Source organism: Mus pahari, chromosome 8 (genome assembly GCF_900095145.1).
Source record: "Mus pahari chromosome 8, PAHARI_EIJ_v1.1, whole genome shotgun sequence".
Taxonomy (NCBI): domain Eukaryota; kingdom Metazoa; phylum Chordata; class Mammalia; order Rodentia; family Muridae; genus Mus; species Mus pahari.
Window position 1 is genome coordinate 12,822,639 of NC_034597.1, and position 25,228 is coordinate 12,847,866.

Consider the following 25,228-nt stretch of genomic DNA (forward strand, 5'->3'; position numbering starts at 1 on the left):
AAATTCCTTTGTCAGGAATAGACTTGTGTGTAATAGAAACCTTTTCATACACACATAGTCAATATTTGCTTGTGATAGGAGATGGGAAACTGTTTTACCACCTCAACCTCCTTCCTTAATTCTTCAGAATTTACTATGACAATTTTTTTTTCTTTTTCTTTTTTTTTTTATTATTATTTTCTTTATTTACATTTCAAATGCTATCCCGATTACTATGACAATTTATTACTGCTCAGATTTCTATTCCTCTCATTGGAGACAACTTTTCGATTTCTCTTTGTAAGCACTGAGTTCTTGAGACAAATCATATATAGTATGACTTCACACTTTGTTCCGTTCACAACTTTCTTGCTCCTGTCCAGTATTTTAGGAGTAGATAGCAAGGAGCTTCCTTGCTATGTGAACCTTCATCTGAAATTTCTTCTCATGGAATAACTCCTCTCAGCTTTGTTCTCTCCCCAGCAGCCACTGCCTTGCTATAAATATGTTCCCATATCTCTTTAAACAAGAATGCACCTCTCCTGCATCTCCTCATCCTTCTTTCCATTCTTACCGAATTTCTTGAAAATTTGTCCCCACATCCTGTCTACCTTGTTGCTCTCATCCCATCTCTGAAACCAGCTGGCTGGACCCACCTTGACTATTCAAATGCCAGGACTACTGATCCGTTGTTTCCAGTCCTGCCCCATCTGACTTATCAGCAGCATCAGTAAGTGTGGAGCCCACTGCCACATTGAAGCTTCTTCTCTTGATTTCCTCTGTGCTACCTCTCCCTCTGGGGTTTCCTCTTTCCTGGCTCATCTCCGTCCCTTTTCATGGCCATCCCTGCAGTTCCTTCTCTGCCAGCTTTTCTCTTCCTCCTTCCATCCTCTCCCAAGGTCATTGCATTTTGAGGTCTTACTAAAAGATACCCAAGTTTTTCAGCTGAATTCTGTTACATAGCTGGAATGCAAAATGTGGGATTTGTGATAACTTCTGCTTCCCCAGCAGTCATGTAAAAATCTACCCTGGGATCGCCATTTCTAACAACACTTCCCTGACAGTCCTTTGTCCCTTCTGCAGTTTATCCACTTATGTTGTTGCTGGACACTTTTCCTTTGTATTTCCAATAAGTACTCTGACAGTCCTACAGTCAGGGCTGAAAATCTCAGACAAATTTTGTATACTACTCTCATCAGATAGTATGAAGGGTATGCTGTTTAGACTAAAAGCAACGTTGGCTGTCTTTTATATATTGTTTAACTTATATAAAATTCATTATACGTGAAATGCATCATTCTGACAGTCACTACATCCACAATGCTGCTTAACCAGTACTCCTATGTTGCTCTACCACACTCTGAACTTCCTAGTGGAAACCCGCATGCCCGTGAAAATGTTCCTTCGCCATTCTCTTCTCCCTTCAGCCTTGACATCCAATAGTCAATTTTCTGTTTCTGGGAATTTGGTTATTGTGGATGGAGTTATATTAATTCAGACCTTAAAATGTGTTAACTACCTCTCAATGCCACTGAGATATACTCCCAGCCCAAACTGGCAAGTTTAAACTCTGTCATTCGTGGATTTGATTGGAAGGGACTTTAGGATGTTGAGTGTTCCCGCCCGTGGAAACACTCCGGTCTAGGTTCGTCCTGAAGGGTGGGAATACCCTAAAAGGGAATAGGCCGCAAAAGGAAAATGAAGCCAAGGCAGTTTCTTACCGGTCAAGGCTTGAAGTTTAATAACCGAACTCCGTTTAAATAACATGGAAAAATTCCCAGCCCCTCCTCAGTCTTTGAAGTTGTAGGCGGGTCCAAGGATCGAGGCGGGGATGAATGTCTGTTGGCGTAGGCGGTCCAAGGATGCTGCATTCTGGGAGATCTGGGGGGGTCCTCTAGGTAGGCAGTGGAGGCACAGCAACTCTCTGGTGGGTTTCAGCGCCTGTAGGGGGCTGGTGTTTTGAAGGAGAGTGATTAGTGTAACAGCAGGGTAGACTTGGCCGCAACAAGGAGCTGGGAGACCCCAACAGGATGTCCATAAATCCACTGAAAAAATAGGGTTGCTTCCTTTTCCTCTTCTGAAATGCCTTTGAACCTTTACATAGGTTTTTGTCAAAAGACATATTTGTGTGTGTGCGTGTGTGCGTGTGTGTTATTTTTACTTTGTAAGTTGACTTGCTCATTAACATTGTTTTAAATCTAGTACTTAAGTGTGGTTTTTGCAATGATTTACAAACTGTCTTAGTCAGGGTTTCTATTCCTGCACAAACATCATGACCAAGAAGCAAGTTGGGGAGGAAAAGGTTTATTCAGCTTACATTTCCACATTGCTGTTCATCACTTAATGAAGTCAAGACTGGAACTCAAGCAGGTCAGGAAGCAGGAGCTGATGCAGAGGCCATGAAGGGATGTTCTTTACTGGCTTGCTTCCCCTGGCCTGCTCAGCTTGCTCTCTTATAGAATCCAAGACTACCAGCCCAGAGATGATCCCACCCACAAGGGGCCTCTCCCCCTTGATCACTAATTGAGAAAATGCCCCACAGCTGGATCTCATGGAGGCATTTTCCCAACTGAAGCTCCTTTCTCTGTGATAACTCCAGCTGTGTCAAGTTGACACAAAACTAGCCAGTACACAAACCTTCAGACCAACAGAAAAATTTAGTTGTTTTATTTCTGTGTGCTCTGCCTGCCTGTTTGAGCTACCGTAAGAAATGGTTAACCTTGGGTTCTGTGGATTTTATCCTAGATATTCTTAATTTTTTTGGCTAATATCCACTTATTAGTGAGTACATACCATGCATGTCCTTTTGGGTCTGAGTTACCTCGCTCAGGATGATATTTTCTATTTCCACCCATTTGCCTGCAAAACTCATGATGTCCTATTTCTTAATGGCTGAGTAGTATTGCATTGTGTAAATGAACCACTTTTCTGGATTCATTCTTTTGTTATGGGACATGTAGGTTGTTTCCAGCTTCTAGCTATCACAGATAAGACCACTATGAACATAGTGGAGTACATGTCCGTGTAGTATGGCTGGGCATCTTTTGGGTATATGCCCAAAAGATGTGGTATAACTGGGTTTTCACAATTTAACGTTAAGAGTCAGTCTTTCAAAATTTTAATAAATGACACTTTTGAACCTTTTAATGAGGGAGTCTTTCTATAATTTCTTTGATACACCGTTGTGCCAATAAATTATGATTGGGGTGAATTTGGAATATGTGTGATTGAGAATAGATTGATTTCAACATAGTCTTCTCTAATTTACTAGTAAGGTGATATATTAAATTGTTAACCTCGGATTATTGTATCAATACTAGTAAATAGTAAAAGTTATTAATAGTTTTTGATTATGTTGTTTTTAAGTTATACATGATGGATTGTTAAAAAGTACATGCAAATGGCATATCTTATAAATATGTATTATTCCGACTTCAGAGTTTGCAGATGAACATGTATTATGTGTTGGAAACTTCAGCGTGGCATCAGGAGGGAATGGGAGACTGGGGAGAGGCTCACAGGCTTTCCTGTTAGAGTACTGATGCTTGGACAATTAGGACTCTACCTGAAATTGTCGCACTTTAACTGAATAGACAAAAATATTCAGATTGGGGAAACATCTGTGTGCTACAAAAGCTTACATGCTGTTAAAAGTTACTATACTGAATAAGTGAATTAATCTAATTTTCAGGTTTAACACCAAGAACATAAAAATCAATTGGATCTATGGTAGTATTAGTTAAAAGAAAAATTATGAAATTATGAGTGAACTCCCATTAAAATAGTCTCAAGAGGAAGAAAGTTACCAAAAGAACTGTAAATTTTATCTACTGTGGAACTGAACATTACTGAAAGATATTAGGTCAACTTAAATGGAAAGACATCACTTGTTCGTATTTTAAAATATTAAATTTTTTATGATGGCAATTCTCTCAAACCATCTTCTGTCAAAATCCCACGTAATTTCTTAGAAGAGTTTGACATGCTTTTCCTAAAATTCATGTATATACCAAGAGTTGTGATATAGCCCCCTTCAAAAAAAAAATACCCTGAAAAAGACTCCCACTTCCTGATTTATCAACCATTACTAATAAATACATTATGATATTGGCATCATGATAGAAACTCCGTCGAGTGACTTAATTTGCAAGTCCAGAAATAAGTTGTCCTACTTATGGCAAACTGACTTTTGACAAAAGTTTTATATTACTTACAGTTCTTTTCACTCTGACAAAATACACGCCAGAAACAAAGGACTAAGGATTTGTGGGACTCTTCAGTGGCAAGCATACATCATAGCAGGGCAGGTGCTCTGATGCAGCTTTGTCTGCTGTGGGAGGAACTTACGGCTAACACTTCCTAGAGTTGGGTGAGCAGGCGGCTGTGCCAGGGGAGCTCCTCCCTCAAAGCCTTGGTGCAGCCTGCATTTTCTAGTCCAGTTCTATGTAAGAAAGGGTCCAGGGCCACTAGCTGGGGACATAGTGTTCAAGCTCCCAAGTCCCTGGGAGACATGTTAAACCATTACAGGTACCATGAGATCCTGGGACAGCTGTCTGTGAAGCTGGAGCCTTAAGTCACGTGTATGCGATTAACTCAAAATAGACGAAAGACCTAACTCTCCAAAGATATTTAGAACAGCTTGAGTTTGGCAAAAAAAAAGACACTTAATATAATGATTAAAAAAAGAAAAGAAAAAAAAACAACAAACAAAAAGTTTTACGCTTGAAAGGATGATCACCGTCTGGCACTGGAGTTATAGCTTTGTGTTAGAGAATTTGCCTAATAGGCAGGAAGCTTTGAGTTCAATCACCAGGAGCCTCCCCACCTACACACATACAAAGACAACTTAAATTTTAAATGTTTTATGTTTTTAATTGAATATATAATTATTAGAACCCAATAAAAAGACAACCCAATTCTAAACCAGGCAAAGATTCTGACTAGGTTTTTCTTGTTAAGTTATAGAAGTTAGCTCCTTGAAGGACTGGTAGCACCACAGGCTATCAAGGGACCTGAAATGAGCTGCGATAAGATAGCTTTGTGTATCTGAAATCAGAATGACAGCGATTTTGAAAAGCTTAGGCAGAAACAGATGCTGCTCATGAGAATGTTTGTTACAAGCTATAGATTCTCTGGAAACCACTTAGGTAGTGCTTAAGTGTTTGAATATAAAGTTGCCAACTTCTCTAGCATCCTACTATAAATATACTTAAAAATGAAAAGTTAGAAAAATGTGCAGAACTTTTAAAAATTTTTACATAGTATATTTTGACCATAATTTCTCTCCCAGGTGAAAATTTTCCTCTTTTTCCCTAATCACTGCAATTTCTAGTCTTTGTTCCTCTCAAAACAAAACAAAAACCCACCAAACCTAAACACCACACGCACACACACGCACACACTGCAGAACATTTCATGTTGTCTAAAATGCTCATATTTTGGAGTGTTTTTTATATAATTCAGCGACACTTCATTGGAGAAAACATATTTTGCCTTCTTTGCATGTATTATTTACAAATAGCTTCTTGGTTAGGAGTGGGACTTTGTGCCTGTTTCTCCTCTGCCTGCACACATTTTTATAACAGCACTATTTGTAATAGGTTGAAGACAGAACTAACTCATGTGTCCATCAGTTATTAAATGAATAAACAAAACCTATCGTTTTCATATCCCTAACAAAAGGACTGATACATGCTGGCTCAGTGAATTTTGAAATTATACTAAATCAAAGAAGCCAGTTACGGTATTTTATTCTTTGTTTTTTTGTTGTTGTTGGTTTTTTTGTTTTGTTTTGTTTTGTTTTGGTATTGTTGAGATATCTAGAAGAGTCATGTTTTCAGGGACAGATGGCATGTGTTTTGCTAGGTCTTGTAAATTGCTTGGAGTGTCATCATTAGGAGCTGAGGGTTTGGGGTTCTTTTTGGTCTTTTTTAGTGTTTTTTTTTTTTTCAGTTTTTTTGTTTTGTTTTTGTTTTTGTTTTTCAAGACAGGATTTCTCTGTATAGCTCTGGCTGTCCTGGAACTCACTTTGTAGAACAGACTGGTGTCTGTAGACCTTGAACTCAGAAATCCGTCTGCCTCTGCCTCCTGAGTTCTGGGATTAAAGGCATGCACCACCACGCCCGGCTTTTCAGGTTTTTTTAAGCAGCATTTTATAATGTCTAAATTTTATATGATTTTTTGCACAACTCTGGCTATTTGAAATACTATTGTCACTTTAAATGAGCATGTACCTATCCCAGAAAAGCTGTTTAACATATATATTTATATGATCTAATTTAATGTATATAGTTAGATTTTATATTTGTATGATTCTTTTTCTTACCATAATACATTGTTCCTTTGTAATTTTTTTATTCATTTCATTGTGTATATCTTGATAATATTGCAAAATATTTCCTTTTACAGTGTCACCACCAATCTCAAGTGAAAAATCTTTAAGTAGTGAGAATCTCGTTGTGGTAGATATGGCTTTAACATGGTTATCATTTTTAAATGAAAGCTCCAGTTTTATTATTAGCAATAAACCTTGACAGTATTTCTTTAAGTGAAAGGCTTACTTTTTCCTTTTCCAAGAAAATGTCTGCCAAATGTCGAGTCTGAGTAACGATCACTTGCCTGCCATAGTTTCAAGTAGAAGTGATTTTCCATGGGAGAGCAGCTCCTCACCTAGAATCTCATCCCCTTGGGTGGTTTTCCTCAGGAAGCTGTTGGGCTTCATTCTCTGTTCCTGTTTCCCACTCTGAAGGTGCATTTGAGCATCAGTATTTAGTAAACCTCCATGATTTTCATTGCCTCTTGCAGAATTAATGTCTTCATGTGAGTACATGATTGAACAGAATTCCTGGAGTTGTAGTGTGACTCCATCCCGTCGCCCTCACTTTTCCTAAACACCAGTGTGAATTTGGGCTGTGAAAGCCCATGCATCCGCATTGACAAAACATAGGCAACATCTCAGTAGTGTGCACATTGAGTTGCACATGGATTCTCCTGGCAAGTTATCTGCCTGATCCACAGAGCCCCCTTCGAGATTTACTGTTACCCTGTCGGTTGCTTCTATTCCCCCTGACTTTTGTCCGTCTCTACAAACTCTCCAATCTCTTGCAGTTGTGTCTGCATAAGTACCCTTATAGTTCTATGCATTTGAAACCATCTCACCTCTCTTTGGATGTTCCTAGTGTCCTGCTCCTCCATTCTTAGAGAATCTTTACCTCACACATAGAACTGACATTAAAACTACACTCAGACTTTCTCTACCTCAAAGACTCCGCCCCAGGACTTGTGGATTCTGCCTTCATAAACTTTTCTTTCCTCTGTCTCCTGCCTTCATAGAGTTCATGGTGGGTGGGATCCCTTTCCTCCCTATAATACCAACTAGCCTGGACTCGTTCTTCCTCCTCTGGCCTTTACAGGTACTGCATGCCTATGATGCACACATGCACATACATTTTAAAAACTATATTTTTCAATAAAAATAGACAAGTTCTCAGGGCTCCTAATGGTGATTGAGCTATTCCTTGTATTGTCCACATTCTTTATATCTTTAGCATCCCTTTGTTTCCCAGTAACTGTGACATTCTACATTTACCCTTTTAATAGTTTAATCCTTCCCTAGCCTTGGAATAGAGAATTGCATAGATCTCAATGCTGTTCGACAGTGGGAGTGACACCATGCAGTGTCCAGTAATGTAAACACCTGATATTTAGCATAATATTTTAATCTTGTGTAATAAAGTCCCATTTTAGCAGCAGTGATAGATATTATCAAAGTAAGCTTCTATTGCCTGTTAAAATATTTATAATTTCTCATTTTCAGTGTTTCAGGCAATATTATTCATCACATAACAATCATTTTCTGTGTGCTAAAAGCTAAGATACATTAGTAAATAAAAACAAATTCTTAATTTCATGAACCTCAAATTCTTTTAGGGGAGAAGATGATGTAATGGTTATAGACATAAGCAGATTAGAAGGTTGATCCTGAGGGCCAATAAGATGGAAGGAGGCCACAGACTTTATAAGTTGCTCTCTGACTTCCACACTGTTGCAGTGACACTAAGTCAAACACATAAGCACACACCAATTACATTAAAATTTTTTTCATTTATTTATTTATTTATTTATTTCTGTTTCTGACTGAGAACGTGTGTGTGTTCGTAGTTGAGTGTGAAGCCAGAAGGTCTTGGCTCTCTCAGAGCTGGAATTGCAACCATTTTCAAGAGAGCTGGCCTTAGGTGCTAGGATCTGAGCTCCTAACCTCAGCAGTTGCACGTAACTGATGAGCTGTTTCTCAGGGGTGTAAATTAAAGAAGGTAAGGACTGGGGACAAACAGCAGAAAGAAACCATGGGAGTATTAAATTAAAAGGAAAATCTTATAGCATAAATATTCAGATGGTGTAATCTGATAGAGTTTAGAGAATTCTTTAAGTCATCCACAGTACTCAGTGACTATCCAATCAAGGGTCAGTGCTTGCTAAAGAAGAGCTCGCTTGCCTAGCTTCAGAATCCTTGCAATTCCGTTCAGTTGGAACCAATATCATCGTCGTTGTCTTTATCATCATACAGTTATTGTTGTTGTTGTTGTTGTCATTATTATTATTATTATTATTATTATTATTAACATTAAGAGGAGGAGGAGGGTTGAAGCTGAGGCAGTCCTGGAGGCTTAGAGCTCTGGAAGAGCCTCCTAGACTTCTGTGGTCCTTGCCTCTTGCCAAGCGGCAACACTGCAGATCTTAGAGCAAATGAATGGCGTGCTCTCACACTTTTAAAGGGTGGAGGTGTCAGTATGTGCCTAGAGTTGGAAGCAACGGGATTTGGAAACTGTTATAACGGAGTTTACAAGGTAGGGTAGCATGGATGGAGAGTAACAATGGAGTTAAGGAAGAGCAGTCAAGATCTAGAAACAGTTTAAGGATAAAGCTCAGGGGCTTTTCCGTCGGACCAGATGTGAAATGTGACTAACACTCTCCCTTCTTCTGTAATCCTATTTCATGTAATAGCAAAACAAATCCTTTCTTATGTTTGATAAGTTGATGTTCTTTAAAATAATTCCCTGGCATCCTGTTACAGTCTGAATAAAATTTATTCTTACCATACCGGCAAGGCCCACATACCTAGAACCTTCTGGGTTTGGTTTTTTTTTTTTTTTTTTTCTAGCTTATTTTCGTATTTCATTAGCTCTACTGGTTTCCAGTTATTTTAATGGGATATCATTGTTTAACTTTGAAGAAAGAAAACACTGTCCCTTTTCTTCGTTCAGGAAGTTCCTTAAACTCATTCTCTGCCTGATGCTCTCTTTTACATATTTACATAGTTTATGTCCACCTTACTTTACTGGGCCTGTCTCCTGCATAAGCTTTAGCAGCGTTTTCATACTTGGTGTCCTTACACATTTTTGTGATTGATGATGTTTGAGTTTTGTTTTGCAAGCATCTGTGTGTGTATTTACTTGCATGTCACAGTACATGTGTGGAAGTCAGAGGACAGCTTGCAGGAATGAATTTTCTCCATCCATCTGGGTGGCTTAGCTGATTGCTGCTTTACCTATTGAGACATTTCTCGTGTCCTTTGGTTATATTGGGAGATAAGATAAGGCTATGTTAGCCAGGCCGGCTTGAATTGGCAGCAATCATGGTGCCTCGGCTCCTAATTGGTTTGGCTATCAAGCATGCATCACCGTGCCTGGCTTTTGCTTGCTTGCTTGTTTCTTTGTTTTGTCTGGTATTTAGAATCTCTATGAAAAGAGGTTCTAAATACCAGAGAATCTCTAGGAAAAGAGAATCTCTAGGAAAAGGCTTCATAGTGTGTGTTCCTATGACAACACTGTGCCTAAGCCTAGAACACATTCTATAAAAAAATGTCATCAGATTGAATTGGCTGACGCAATTAATGAACAAATGAACAAACAAAATATTTACATAACATGCTGAATTGCGGTCCAGGACTCTTAACTTGGATGTCAGTTCAACTTGGTCATTTTGATATTTTCTTTTCCTAATTAGTCACTTCATATTAGTATTGTCAGATGGTCATGAGTGACATTTACCACAAGACTATTTGTTCATTCAAATCCCCTCCATTGTTAATGGCTAGAGAGACAAATCCCTAAGTTTTAGAAAATAACTGTCCTTACACAGTCATGCTGTGAAAAATCATGTCAAAGGAAATGTGAAACAGACGCTTTGGATGTGCCCCATCCCCGGCACAGTTCCCTCTTGAAGCTATAATCCCAAAGGAAGGGAAGCAAAGAGAGAAATCTACGGTGCAAGTTCAGGTTTGCTACTATAAGTGTTCAAGAAAGGACGGTTACCATGGCAACAAATGCATGAATTTCAAGTGGAAAATTTTCAGCATATGTGACTGATAAAATTGTGGCATCCTGATTCTTTCTAGTATAGGATTGTTCCTTATCTGCTGAAAATATTCTGTATACCCCTAATGAAATTAAATTTAAATGTTTTTTCACATTTCTGTGTGTCTTCACATTTGTGCCATTTATGAGAGGAGGTGAGAGGACATCCTGACCTCCGTGATGCGGATTCCAGGTATCAAACCCAGATCATCAGGGTTGGTACGAAGGTACTTTATGCTCTGAGTCATCGCATTGTCCCTAAAATCAATGTAAATTTCTATGACACTGTTTTATGGTTTTTTTTATACTCAAGAATTATATTCAAGAATACCCTCATAAATATACTGTGTCTAAAGTCAAATATTTGGATTGCTATCTATTGCTGGGGAGATGGCTCAGTGATAACATGATTGCTGTGGAAGTGTAAGGACCTGAGTTTGAATGCCCAGAACCTGCATGTAAGCAGGCAGCATGCATCTGTAACCCCGCGGCACCTGGGGCACTTGGAGCAAGTGACTCCCAATGGCCCATTTCCCATTTTAGCTGAAATGTCAAGCTCCGTGTCCAGTGAGAGACCCTGTCTCAAAGGAAGAAGGTGAGAGCCAATAGAGCAGGACACTTTGTCAAGTTCTAGCCTCCATGTGTACATACATGCATAGACAGTCCATCCACAGACACATGCTCTCACATGCATACTACACAGACACAATTTTAAAAACAAATAAAAATCACTTCACTAATCTATACTAGATACTTGCTAAATAAGATGATCAATGCTTTAGTGTCTTTAGTCTTCTTGGTCATAGAAAACGACTTGGCACTCTATAGATTCTCTTGTCGTAAATGCTTTCCCACCCCAGCTCAGGAAAGCTGTTAAGCTTTAAGTGCTCTGTCATATTTACAGCCTTTTATAGTAGAAGAGAACAGCAGTCGGCAATGATGAGGGAAAACGATGGCAGGTAGACTTAAAACACCATAAAGCACAGGCGATTGTGTGTAATGCCTCGAATTGAATCCTTTCTGAATGAAATGATCAGCCATATGTGCCACTCTCGTGGACCCTGTAAGAAGAGGAGAAATGTGCCCTAATGCTAACTGTGCATGAAATTGCAGTGTTAGGAGATATTGACCAGATGTTTCAATCTCGACAAATAGCTTGTTATGTGACTGAGTGAAAATATCTTTTGCTGCTTTGATCACATACACCTTGAAGGAAGGGGTAATTTAATAGAGACTGTCATAGTTCATCATCGTCAATAAACTTTGACTTGACCTTTGCCTTCTGTTTTTGATGTTTCTGCTGATAGGTGTTGATGAGCAGATGTTTACTGTCTTGGGGTTTTTGCTTTTTATAAAATGTGTGCTAGAAATAGTAAAGGAGAAGGGTGCCTCGGTTCTCCTTTTTTCCCCCCTTTCTCCTCGGTTGCTCATTACCTGCTTCCTTGGATGTTGCAGGATTTCTGGGCAGATGCCTCTTAGAGACATACTCACTTCAAAGGACCACTTATTGCCCTCTAACCATTTCTTCATTTCCTGTCCTAACTAACATAGTTTCCGTTTGCCACCATCTGTTTTTTATGGTGATTTATCTTACATAAAGACTAGCTTTCTGTATTCTGGATAGCTGTTAAGTGATAGATTCCCTAGAACAGCATTTTGATTTCTTAGAGCACATGGTTAAGGCCTGTGATGGCTAGAGAGTGAGTTACCTGCACAAAGTCAGAGGTGACAGAGGTGACCCCCCTCCCAGTCCTGTTGTGCACTCTGGGTCTGATAGATAATCACTCCTTCCAGGGTGCTTTTTTTCTCTTGAAATTTGTTTTTAGTTGTGTGGAGGGGTATGCACACATGAGCACAGGTGCCTACAGAGGCCAGTGGTGTCAGATCACCTGCACCTGCAGTGACAGGTAGTTAGTTGTGAGCTGGCTGACGTGGGTGCTGGAAACCTACTGCTTGTGTTACAAGCAGTGTGTGCTCCTAACCGCCTCATCTGCAGCCCCACGATGTTTTTCCTCATGAAGGGTGAGAATTATCTGGACACTTTCTAAAGTCAGTCATGCTTGCTCGCTTTCTTCCCCTCTCTAAGTATTTCCTTATTAACACTGGGGACTTTATGTTTAGTGTTCAGGTTCAGTGAGCTAAGAGAATACATGAAGCACCATCATGACACACAACACATACGAAGTATTCAAACTTAAAATTTTGTGAACCCGGCCATTGACCTGGGGGCCTGAGACAGGCTAAGAAATGGTCTTCCACAAAGGCACAGCCCCTTCCAAATGCTCAGTAATTAAACTCACAATTATTGTTGTTGTATGCCACTATTGACAAAACATAGCACTTTTAGGAAAATGCCTTTAATATTTAATTTGGCTCAATTTTTCATCTGAAGAAAATAGTTTAAATATATAAATGAAAAAATTATGGGTTTTAATAATTGCATTTAAATTAGGAAAAGTATGTAGTAAAATTCAAAGTCCTTTAGGATTTAGAGTATTGAATGTTCCCCAGCATCTGCTTTCATGTGGAGTTGCTTGTGTGTCCCTTCCATAAGAGGTGCTGAGTAGCTAGGACACACGCTTATCATCCCAGGTCTCCTAAGGCTAAGGGAGAAAGCTTTCTACAAGTTTGAGGCCATCCGGGGCTATATAATCAGTTTAGGGCTAGACTGCGCTACACATGGGAGCACCCTATAAAACAAACAAAAAAAGCCAATGTTTTTTTTCTATAGTACAAAATTTAGCAGTGTAAAGGGACTTAACACTTTCAGCTAGCCTGTGGAAAATACTGTTCTGAATTCTGATTCTAAAGAAAACAATACATGCCTTAGGCAATCTCTATTTGATTCATCTTAACAAAAGAAAACTTCATTATGTACAAGCAAGAAAGTAATGTCAAAAAATAGTGGTAAGAATCATTTTGTAAATCTTGGTAAGATAGATATAGAAAGCTATATTGCCCTCTTGGTAGAAATCTTGACACTTGAAGGATTCTGGTGAAAGTGGGATTTATTAAAACTTACAGCTGTGTGGTCCTCCCCACCGCCCCAGGGGCTATTGGCTACCAGCCCACAAGGACAACGAGAATATAGTTGAGGAACATGGTTCGGGTGGCCCGTGAGTCTGACAGAAATGACAGAATTCCCGGATGAGCTGCAGAGGCAGCTCAACTGTTGGGGTGAATCAAGGGCTATATCATTTTCGGGAAGGAGGTAGGGATTTCCAGAGTGGGCACATAGCATTGACTATAACTAAGGCTACTGAAGAATGCCTCGTTTGCATGGAGAGGCTTGCCAGGAATTCTAGGTGCCTGCTGAACAGGTTTTTTGGAGAAAGAAAGTTGAAGCTGTAATTTCACAAAGGTGACCTGACGTTCCCCAGGTAGAGGGGGTAAGGGGTTCAGGCTCCACAGACAGGGTCAGAGAAGGGGAAGGCCTGCTGGGAAGGGTGGGCGTCCTCCATTTTGTGCCAAGCTTAGAGGAGCTGTCTGGACATGGTAGAAGGGACTTTAATTAGCAGGGTTTTCCCCACACAGCCATACCAGATGAAGTACTTTTGTTGTGCTTGCTTTGGGTTGGGCTGGGGTTTTTTTGTTTGTTTTTGTTTTTACATCATTATATTTTGATGATAAATCCTGACTGTCTATTCCTGTTCATTCATCTCTCATTGATTCCGTGAAAATTTCAGACGATAAAGCTGAACAATCACCATTTAGGGGCTGAGGAGATGGCGTAGTGGGAGTGCTTACTGCTCTTTCGGAGTTGAGTTCCCAGCACACAGAGGGAGCTGCTCACAAGCACCTGTGACTCCTGCTCCAGGTGATCAGATGCCCCACTGGACCTCAACAGCAACCTGTTCTCGCTCACATAGCCTCACACAGACACACAAGTATGCACACATTTAAAATATATTATTTACACAGTATTTTTTAATGGGATTAAATTTCTTTCAGTAAAAAAAGTATTTTGTTTGATAATTTTTGCAGTCCTATGGCCTTGTTTGTTTCGTTTGAACAGAAGACATCATCCTTCCTGGTGTTTCTGTGTTCTGTCTCTATTCCCCGTCAGTGTTCCCCGTCAATAGCTGTTCCCTGTAGTAATTTCATGCAGTCTCTGAACCCAAAGTTAAATGCCAGGTGTCTGGGTAAGAAGTAACTAAGTGGCTAATAGTGTTTACCATACAAAGCTAATGACATGAATTCAGTTTTGGAACCTGTTTAAAGATTGGAGATAACTGGATGCCTAAAGTTGTACTCTGACCTCTGCATACATGCATGTACAAACACACAAGCTCACCATGCGCATCCGAAATAGTAACCTTTGAAATAAAAAAAAAGAAATAACGGTGCTGTTAATGATACTGATAGTGTAATTGCAACTGTAGTAATTATAATAATTAAAATTTGTTCTGTCAACTTTGATTGCCAGATTCTATACTGAACCCTGAATCAACATACGTAGTTATATTTTCAACGTCTTCTCTATATACAGTACATTCAGTATACTTTGTGTTCTGTAGCAAACTAAAAATGTAAACCAAAACTGGTCTTTAAAAAGACAGAAATATTTGTGCGTGTGTGTGTGTGTGTGTGTGTGTGTGTGTGTGTGTGTGTGTGTCTGGGCCTGGGCCCAGAAACTCTGGGAAGGCATCAGATATTAAATGAACTCAATAAACCATTGTTTGAAAACTACTAAAAAAAAAAAAAAAAAATGGAAATGGAGGACATGTGTGGCAGGGCCAAGGTTCATCTGATGAGGTCATTTGATTAGTGCCTCCTAGAAATTAGCAGGTGAATGGATGGAGACATCAATAATCTTTCTGAGTGATAAAATCCAGAAAAAAAAAAAAAAAAAAAAAAAAAACCACGTGCATGTGATTGTGTGTGACTTCTTAGTGGGCACAGGCTATGATGTAATAGAAAAGTCAGAGAATAACTTTCAGTGGGCTTCTAATGGGCTTTTTGAAAGTTAAGCGCACATCATCAGACTGGAACAGTCACTTTAACCTGCTAAATTAACTTCACATGGTGAGCCATTTAATCGTCCCCAGCACTGTTTGTTTAGATGAAATTAAATACTTTTATTATAAGACCTCCTCTTTATAGTTTTGTATTAAGAAATATGAAAATCCTCTCAGAATACTGGGTTTTAGCTTTCTTGGTCCACCATCCTCTGCCTCCCTCATTCACACTCTCTTAACTCTTCCTTTTTCCTTTAAAAAAACGTGTATACCCTGATTCTCACTTACCACTGAAGCTAAAGGGAGCTTCTCCTTCCTGCTTTCTAAGTTCTACTTGAGGCCTTTGCAAGGAAAGATTAACAGAGGGATTAAATCAATGTGAGTATTGCATAGCAGAGTAAAAATGAGGACCAATGCAGCAGTTACTAACAGATGTGACTATTTTTACATGAGCTTTGATGAGACGTAAGAGGTTGTCAGAAAACAATAAAGGAAAAGGGAGTTTGAACAAAAATTAATAGATCAAAAAAACTTGACAAGACTTCTCTGTTCATCTCAGTCTCCCTCATCTTCAGAGACTGAAAGTAGGAGGTAGTCGTTTAGCTTTGGAAACACAAACCACAGGTCTTTCAGCTGAGGCAAGAAAGTGTGTTGAACAGGAAAATTCATTAAGAAAAACTAATTTATATTAACAAGGAATCTGCTGTGCCATTACCCAACATCAGCATCCAGAGTAGACCCTGGAAAAGGTTTACTTAAAAGAATGAGATCTAAAGACTGGGAATGCAGCTCAGTGGTGCACACACCGAGGAGATGTGTACTCTGTAATCCCAGCACTTGGAAGGCGGAGAAGCTACCTGGCCAATGTCATCCTTGGCTGCATAGGGAGTTCCAGGCCAGCTTGGGATATGGAGATACATGAGTGTTGGAGGGGAAAGAAAGGAGGAAGGAAAAGCGAGAGAGAGATTAAGAGGGAAGGAGAGGGAATTCTAAATCGGAACACAGAAAGACCAGGGAAGAGGTCAGAGTGGAGAGCCGAAGCTGGCCTAGGTGCTGGTTAACTGGTGGCTCTATAATGAAGCTGCTTGTGTTAGAGGCTGGCTCTGTTGAGGAGAGAACATTTTAGGAGGCTCCCTCAATATATAGTAGATCGAGGGATATCAAAGCTGAATCCAAGGGAATGCCCAAAAAGTATGTGGTTGTGTTTCTTCTAGAGGATGAGAATTGAGGGGCTCTTAATGGGTGCATTAACAGGATGTTTTTGAGAAGCTGGAAATGACCTGGAGTTTGACAGTCAAAATGGTCACATAACCTTCTCATACACAGGGGAAACGTTATAGTATATATGAATATGTTTCCATTCTACATGAAAGAACCTTGTGCACTGTTGGGTGGAGCATGTCTACCCACTGAGCCTCCCTGCCCACCTTGCTCTCAGCCTTAGCTGCTGTTCGTCATCTGAAGGATACTTACTGTTATTCCCCAGTTTTGACATTCCATTCTTTTCAGCTGTGCTTTTCAATTTTTCTGAAGTGCCTCCCGGTTTTTCTGTCATAAAATTTCCTGAGTCTGGCTTATCTTTCAACTATTTTAGTTTCTATGAGTCATTCTTCATCATTTAATTATGAATTAAATTAAAGCATATGGCATTATCTTAAAAGTGACGGGCTCTCTGGCATCGTTGGCAGTTATAGTTCCCTAAATATTGCAGTTGGGTGAAGAAAGAATTCATCTGAAAGGTGCAGTTAATATTAATAGAAATCTTTGAATGTGTTGTTAAAGACTCTTAATGTGAAGCTCAATATGTCATTTATTCAGCATTTACTTAAGGTTAGCTGTGAATTTACTCTGCCTGGGTTCTCATTACTCGGGCATGGGCTTTATAATCGCACTCATTCGCTGAGAAGCCTCTGTGTGCTGTATTACACCTACAGGATAATACCTACCCTCTGCATAGTGATAGTTAATCGTCTGCCCAACGTCTAGATTTTGCACTAGATTTTTCCTTCCTAAACAGTTGCTCCATCATTACACTTCTCATGTTCCTTTAGTTATCTTTTTGATTAGTTTTTGTTAACATGCGTCCTCGCTTCCCAAGCTGTGCCCTCGAGGCCCACTATGATCCTGTAGCAAACTTACACAAAATCTCCTGAATGTTTGTGAGACTGATGTGCGACCTACTGAACTAACAAGGCTCCTTCCGCAGGATAGTTTAGTTTTTCAAGGGGAGCGCAATGGTATCTGTATGACACAGCAAGAACCGCTCCTTCAGAACTTGCCTCTTTATTGTTAAACCGGTACATTGCTTTCAATTCTTCCGTAAGTACTTTGCAAAAACAAACGTATTTGCTTCTGTGATTAAAAGGCTGTACTTAACGGTCAAGGTGAAGTGATGAGCGAACATGCAGGTGAGCAGTCTAGGCCTCAGGCTGTGGGTTTGCAGTGCCCACAAGATTCCTATTAGAAAAATTGAATTTTTGGTTGAAATTAGGAACACCATAATAAGATTCATAAAATACACTGTATGCTATGCTATATGCCTCTCTTTGAAGTTCATCGCCAGTTCCAAGGACTCAAACATAACTTTTAAAGACAATTGATGAGATCACGTATCTTTGGAAACCTTTTGTTACCCCTTCATTGCAATTAATATCTCTCCTAGCTGTTTGTAGTAATATCTTGGTGTTTCTATCATTATTTAAGTTCAATTAAATTAATTCAGGTATTTATACCAATAATGACTACATTTTCTGTTGCAGCTAGACCTTTCTGATTCTTACAGTATCCACGAGATCATATATTTCATAATTAGAGAATTTAGACTTTAACAGCATTGAGATCTCTCAGAGTGATATGCATCCTATCTTTTGCGCATCTAGCTCCTTTTCCATATTTCATTAAATATGGAATCAGCTTCTTCATTCCCTTAGATGTGCTATTGAGGCCTGGTTAGGATTGCATTGAAACTATGTATCATTATCGTATTCCCTTCCTCGGGAGTCATAAACAACTTCTATTCATGTCAGATAGGATACAGGATGCGGAGGACAAACAGCAGATCAAAAGTAGCAATTCTATCAGAGTACAGCTAGACAAACCAAGAGTTCCTAGGGCTCACTTATAGGAGCATGGGGGAGGGTTACTTCTGGAAGTGTCACTGAAATGTCCCATTTGGGGTAGATGAGAAGAAGGGAGTGCTTTTGGGAAAAGCTACATATTTGGAGAAATTAATCTTCCACATTCTCTATTCTCTATTACAGTGCTTCTCAACCCTTTAATACAGTTCCTCATGTTGTGGCGATGCCCCCATCATAAAATTATTTTTGTTAGCCGGGGGTGGTGGCGCACGCCTTTAATCCCAGCACTCAGGAGGCAGAGGCAGACGGATTTCTGAGTTCGGGGCCAGCCTGGTCTACAAAGTGAGTTCCAGGACAGCCAGGGCTATACAAAGAAACCCTGTCTCAAAAAAAAAACAAAAAAAATTTATTTTTGTCACTACATCATAACTGTAATTTTGCTAGTTATGAACCATAATGTAAATATCTTATAAAGGATATCTGATGTGTGACCCCTCAGTGAAAGGATCATTTGACCTTCAAAGGGGTCACGACCCACATGTTGAGAAATGCTGCTCTAGCACCTCTAGAAACTATATGCAGCCAAAGAAGACCTTAAACTCTAGATGTTCCTCCACTTCAACTGCTGGGGTCACAAACATGTATGTACCACCATGCTTTCTTTCATATTTTTTCATTCATTGTAACATTATTTCATTGTAAATAAAATATAAATAAATATTTACCTCTGTTCTGTTCTATGTGCATCTTGAGGATAAATCTCTAGAGAGAGTACTCCTTGTCAACAGGCGGTCACTTCTGTGGTTTTCTGTTACTATTTTGCTTATCTCTATTCCTTTATCTCTAAATATATTATGATACATTATACGCATATGTTTGTGTATATATATATACACATATATATATATACATGCATACTCAGTATTGTAAACTTATTTGTATTTGTATCTATAACATATACTCAGTATTTTAAAACATATGTTATTTTTATTTATTATTTATTGATATTTTATATGTATGAGTGTTTTACCTTCATGTGTGTTTGTGCACCACAAACATGGAATGCCCATTGAGATCAGAAGGCATTAGATACATTGGAACTAAAATTATAGAGTTGTGAGCTGCAATATAGGTATTGAGAATTGAACCTTGGTCTGCAGCGATTGGTCTTAACCACTAAGCTATCTCCCCAGCCTCCTGTGTTGGCACTTTTTTTTTTTTTTTTTTAGTTTATATACATAGAATTTTTAACATCTTTATTTGAAATAAAAAGATGGTCTCTTTAGAATCACTAATAAAGTATGAGAAGCCTCAGGGACATGAGCTACATTAAAGAGTTCAAATCAACGAAACCCATGCATATTAAAAGAAATCCATTATGAATCATTTACAAGAAAAATACTAAAGTTTATAAGAATCACTTTAATGACATGATGAGTATTTGTAGTTAGAATTTTAACACGTCTATCGTTACAAAATTTTAATATTCATGTATGCATATAATGTTTTTGAAGCAAATATCCTCCAATTCTTTCCGTGGCCCCACCACCACTTTTTGCTCTTACTTCACGCGCCCTCTTTCTCTTTTGTCTGTACATGCGTAGGTGTAGGGCCATCTATCTACCTGAGCATGGGCTCAGTGGCTCTTCAGACAGTGGGGCTTCTTAGGCCCCTCACTGACCAGTACTGTGATTTTGTCAGTGTTGAGCTCCTGTGTGTCTTCCTCACTCAGCAATAGCCATGGTGAGTGTGTGCAGCAGCCCCCTCATGTGGAAATACTTCCTATAGTCCGGGCTTAGAAATCCACCCTCTGTCCAGTTCTAAATACTTTTCTTTCTTTTTTGGAGTAGGGAGAGGTGGTTTCATAGAACCTAAGCCGTTTGCAAGTTTGAACATTTAACTCCTGGTTCTCCTGCCTCCATCTCCCAGGTGTTAGAATTTATGGCATGCACCACCATACTCAGGCACCATTTTAAATAGTAATTAAGTATGAGCATGTTTTAGCATAATTTATGTATAAATTACTTTAAGAAGTATAAAAATATTGATTACCACAGCTTAAAAGTGTTGCTAATTGTATCTTGAATACTATGCTCAGTTTTGAATATACACTGACTTATTTTATTTCAGTTAATCTTCACCTTCCCCATGAAGCATGGTTTTAATCATTTCCCCATTTTAAGATTAGAAAAGTAAGCTGTAGAAAGGTTAAGTGATGCCAAGATGGTGGCTCGTATTTGTAATCCCAGAATTTAAGAGGCTGAGACAGGAGCACAGCTGTGAGCTTTAGTTTAGCCTGTGTTCTAAAGTACATTGGTACTTAACTTTGATATACGTATAAGTAGCCAGCATTTGATTTAAAGTCCATATACCTTAAGCTTCTGAGTTCTAAAGACATGTTCTCTATGACTACCCACTGAAGTGGTCCACTCTGTATTTACCCCTCATATAATAGAAGGACATGTACGGCTGTTTTGTCAAGGTTTTTACTCTAAGCAGTAGTGCGCCTGTTGAGGTTCCATTCATCATCACTACAAAGCATACCTTTCATGCCAGCATCCCGTGGCAGAGTCCTGAGTTCTCCATTCTGCTTCTGACCCATCCGTTCATTTATGTTTTTCAGTGGCTGATTCAGGAGCCTCACAAAGCAGCAACATTCTTTGGATGCATTGGGATAGATAAGTTTGGGGAGATCCTGAAGCGTAAAGCTGCTGACGCACATGTGGATGCTCATTACTATGAGCAGAATGAGCAGCCAACAGGAACGTGTGCTGCGTGCATCACTGGTGGCAACAGGTAAGTCACTACCAACTTGGGACACCCTCCCCGCAGCTGTGTAGACACCAGTGAAATCTGAATTACAAACAGTTTGAACTAACTTCACTTTAATAGGCATTTTTAATGTTCAGTAAACCCTGCGTCATTTTTAACCTTGTTTTAATTAACTTTTATACTATTTAAGAATTCCATGCATATTTGTAATGTGTTTTATATAGGCCGCTTCCCTGTTCCTCTCCAGCCCCTCTTCTCCCCTCCCCTGCTGCCTTGAGCAGTTTCTCCCTTGCAGCTTTTCATGCTCTGCTCTGTTATTGTTACTAATGCAGGAGAAAGCTTACATGCAGTTTCTGAAATTTAGATTTTTGAAAAGTATGTGTATGAGGGTTTTTGCCTGTTTGTGTATTTGTGCACCACATATGTACCTGATACCCATATTGGTCAAAAGAGAATGTCAGATTCCTTGGAACCAGAATTGTAATTTGTTGTCAATTACTGTGTGTGTGCTAGGAACTGAAATCCTAGGTCCTGTGTAAGAGCGACAACTGCTCATAACTGTTGAGTCTATTCTCCAGCCTACACATTGTTTTGTAAGCCCATGAAAACTACTCAGTGCCTCCTGCATGTGCACCAAATGGGAGTAGCTTCTTCGAGAGGCATATTGGGGACCACATCCCTGAAGAAGACTGACTCTTCCTCCCCCAGCAGCCATCAGTTACCAGTGGCTTCTGAGCTTAAGGATGGGACTTTATGAGCCCCTCCCCAGCCCAGTCTTGAACTGTGGCTCAGTTGATCTTGTGCAGGTCACATGCATACAGTTACACCCACTGTGAGTTCAAATGTGTAACAACTCCATCATATCCAACAAATACTGTTTTTCCATAGACATCTGCTGCCTCTGGCTCTTAAAATCTTTCTACCTCCTCTTTCTTGATGGTTCATGAGCCTTTGATGAAGTGAGATGAATCTATTTAAACTTATTTATATATGACATATATGTTTGGGAACTTCTATACTAGTATGGCTTTTTTCAAAGGTCTTTAATATTAGTTACCCATCCCTATACTCCCTCCTCTACTAAGCTCTCCCATCCTCCATCCTGTTTTACCCTTTCTGTTACATTAATTTCACTCAGAATGATTATTTCCAGCTCTGTCCTTTTACCCATGAATTTCATATTTTTTCTCTTTACAGCTGAAAAATATAGCACATTTTCATTTTCCACTTACCAGTTGATGGATACTAAGCTATTTCTACTTACTGTGTCTTATCAGTAAATCAGTAGTGAACATGGATGAGCAAGCATCTATGTAGTAGGATATGGATTCCTTTAGGAATGTGTGTGTGTGTGTGTGTGTGTGTGTGAGAGAGAGAGAGAGGGAGGGGGGGGAGAGTGTCCATATCTGTGTTATAGGCGGAGCATGTGGTAGATCTACTTCCAGCTCTTTGAAGAACATCCACACTGATTTCCATAGTAGCTGCACCCAACAGTGAATAAGAATTTCCTTTTCCCCACATTCACACCAGCATTTGTTTTCTGGTTATTTTTTTGTTGTTATTTTGTTTGTTTGGGGTTTTTTGTTTTGTTTTAATCTTCATGTTGTCACTGGGGTGGGATGTGATTATTTTGTCTACTTTTAGTTTCAGTTTATTTGCAACAGTGTCTTACCCTGCAGGCCAGGCTGTCCTGACTCTTGGCAGTCTTTCCACCATCACCTTCCATGTATTGGAACTACAGGAGTGAGCCTTTGGGCCAGCTTCCTTTTTTGTTGGTTTTGTTTATATTTATGTATTGTGATGATGTGTTTTATGGTATGTGTGCATGCTGTCGCACAAGTGTGGAGGACAGTGGACAGCTTTGTGAAGAAGCTGTCTCTCTTCTACTGCCTTTCTGATGGCTTCCTAGGATTGAAGTCAGGTGATCAGGTTTCCATCATCAGGTGGGCTCCCGTAACTGCTGCTCTGCCACACAGGAGCTCCTTTTGTGTTTTTAAGTTTGTTTTTAGTTAAACCTGCTTTTGAGTTCATGAGGTATCGAAGCAAAAGCTTGCGATTATCTGTCTAGTCTCTGCCTTGAGTAATTAGGCGTAGGAAAAGAAAATGTTGTGTTTGGGATTTTACATCATGTAATTTGCTGAACTCACATCAGAAGAGAAAGAATGACCTTGCCAGCATAACCTGATAACAGAATATGAGAATCTGCTTATAGAAGCGTGTGTGACACAAGGCTTCCACCACTGTTAAACAACACCAGTCTTGTACTGCACCACTCAGTCAGCAACCAGGCCAAGGGTCTCGGCTCACACCTCTTGAGTTACAGCATTTAAGAGGCAGAGACAGGAGAATCACAAGCTTGATATCCAGGATGAGCTTCAAAATCTGCATATGGAGATGGAGTAGAGGTGAAGACAGACAGACAGACAGACAGACAGACAGACAGACAGACAGACACACACACACACACACACACACACACAAACACCTTTTTTTCCCCAAAAGTCCATTTATTGTCCAAATGGCAAAGTGGTATCACACTATAGTAATAGTACCCACTGGGTTACTGTACAAAGAGGATCATTGGTGCTACTGTTCTTGAAATTGAGAGAAAACAAAAGACATTCAGAAGAAGAGATGGTCGAACAGCCAGAAGAGGTCACAGAGCTGGGGAGTGACTAACCATGTCATTTTCACAGTCAAATATGCTATATTAAAGTGAATCAGAGAAGCCCTGATGCTACGTGCCAGGCAGACATAAAAAGAGCTGAAATGACTAGATCTTCATATTGCTGTGAGCTTCTTTCAAACCCTTTCTGTTGCCTGAATCTTGGACATGGAGCAAAAACACTGTAGCATGGACCCTAGTGGGCAAGTTACCCAGCATGGGCCACAAAGCAGAAAAATCTATAGAGCTGGCGGCTGGTACTGTTAATCCCAGCCCTCCTGTCTACAAACTATTCAGTAGAAAGTTCTTCTTCATATCAATCTCTATCTCTTTCAGGGCCTTCCATGTATTGGTTTTACTTACTGTTTGGTAGCTGTGCCGCATTTCTGCCGTGTAGATGTACATTTCTAACATTATTAGCACTGTACTGGTGAAGCCTTCCTTCTACTTTGCATGGGAAAAAAGAAAATCATCATTTTATTTTTGCCATTTTATTAGAATCCTCGGAAATTGTCTACTTTAAATTTTAGTCCACTACAATATTTGCATTCTTTGTACCTGCTTTAGTTTGTTTGATTTTTTTTTTTTTTTTAAGACAGGGCCTGCAGATACAATGCTGGTTAGCCTTGAATTTGCTACATGGATCAAACCAACATTAAACTTGTGTCTGTCCTTATACTTTTGCTTCCCACAGTATCACGATTGCATGGCTGGGTCCCCTATACTTATACATATGTATGTGATTTGTACTTCACTCTCCGTGCTGTTTTTCTATCCTGACCCATCCCCCTGTTGTAAGGTTGTTCAGTTTAGCATAAGATAGAGTCAGTTGGTGCAAAGGGAACCTCAACTGAGAAACTGCCTCCTTCAGATTACCCTATAGACCTGTTCATGGGGCATTTTCTTGATTAACAATTGATGTGAGTGGACCCAGCCAACAGTGAGTAGTGCCCCCCTCAGCAAGTGGCCCTGAGTTGTATAGAAATCTAGCTTTCAGAAGCAGTCTAGTAGGCAGAGTTCCTCCACGGCCTCTGCTTCAGCTCCTGCTTCCAGGTTCCTGCTTGTGTTTCTGGCCTATCTTCCCTCGATGATGGATGATCACCTGGAAGTGTATGCAACATAAGCCCTTTACTCTCCAAGTTTTTCTTGGTTATGATGTTTATCGCAGCAAATAGAAAGTTAGGACAATTCCCTCTCTCACCTTCTTTATTTAGGCTTCCTGCTTGCTTCCAGCAGAATCATAGTAAGACCTGACATGATTCTGGGTGCTGAGGACCATTATGGACAATAGTTATAAAATAACGTCCGAAAATACTTAGGGGACCAAGTAATTTTCAAATCTTTGCTTTAATGTGGTTTGTTGTTGCTGGTGGTGGTGGTGGTGGTTGTGTGTGTGTGTGTGTGTGTGTGTGTGTGTGTGTG

General features: G+C 39.6%; 1 protein-coding gene across 2 annotated transcripts in view; it reads left to right on the top strand.

The window, feature by feature from the left end:
* Positions 1-25,228, top strand: part of Adk (adenosine kinase) — a 396,625-nt gene that overhangs the window by 163,575 nt on the left and 207,822 nt on the right. For both annotated transcript variants that reach the window (XM_021203140.2, XM_029541565.1), the window contains exon 5: positions 20,993-21,165. In XM_021203140.2, coding sequence (XP_021058799.1) covers positions 20,993-21,165 — 173 coding nt within the window. The remainder of the gene's footprint in view (positions 1-20,992; positions 21,166-25,228) is intronic.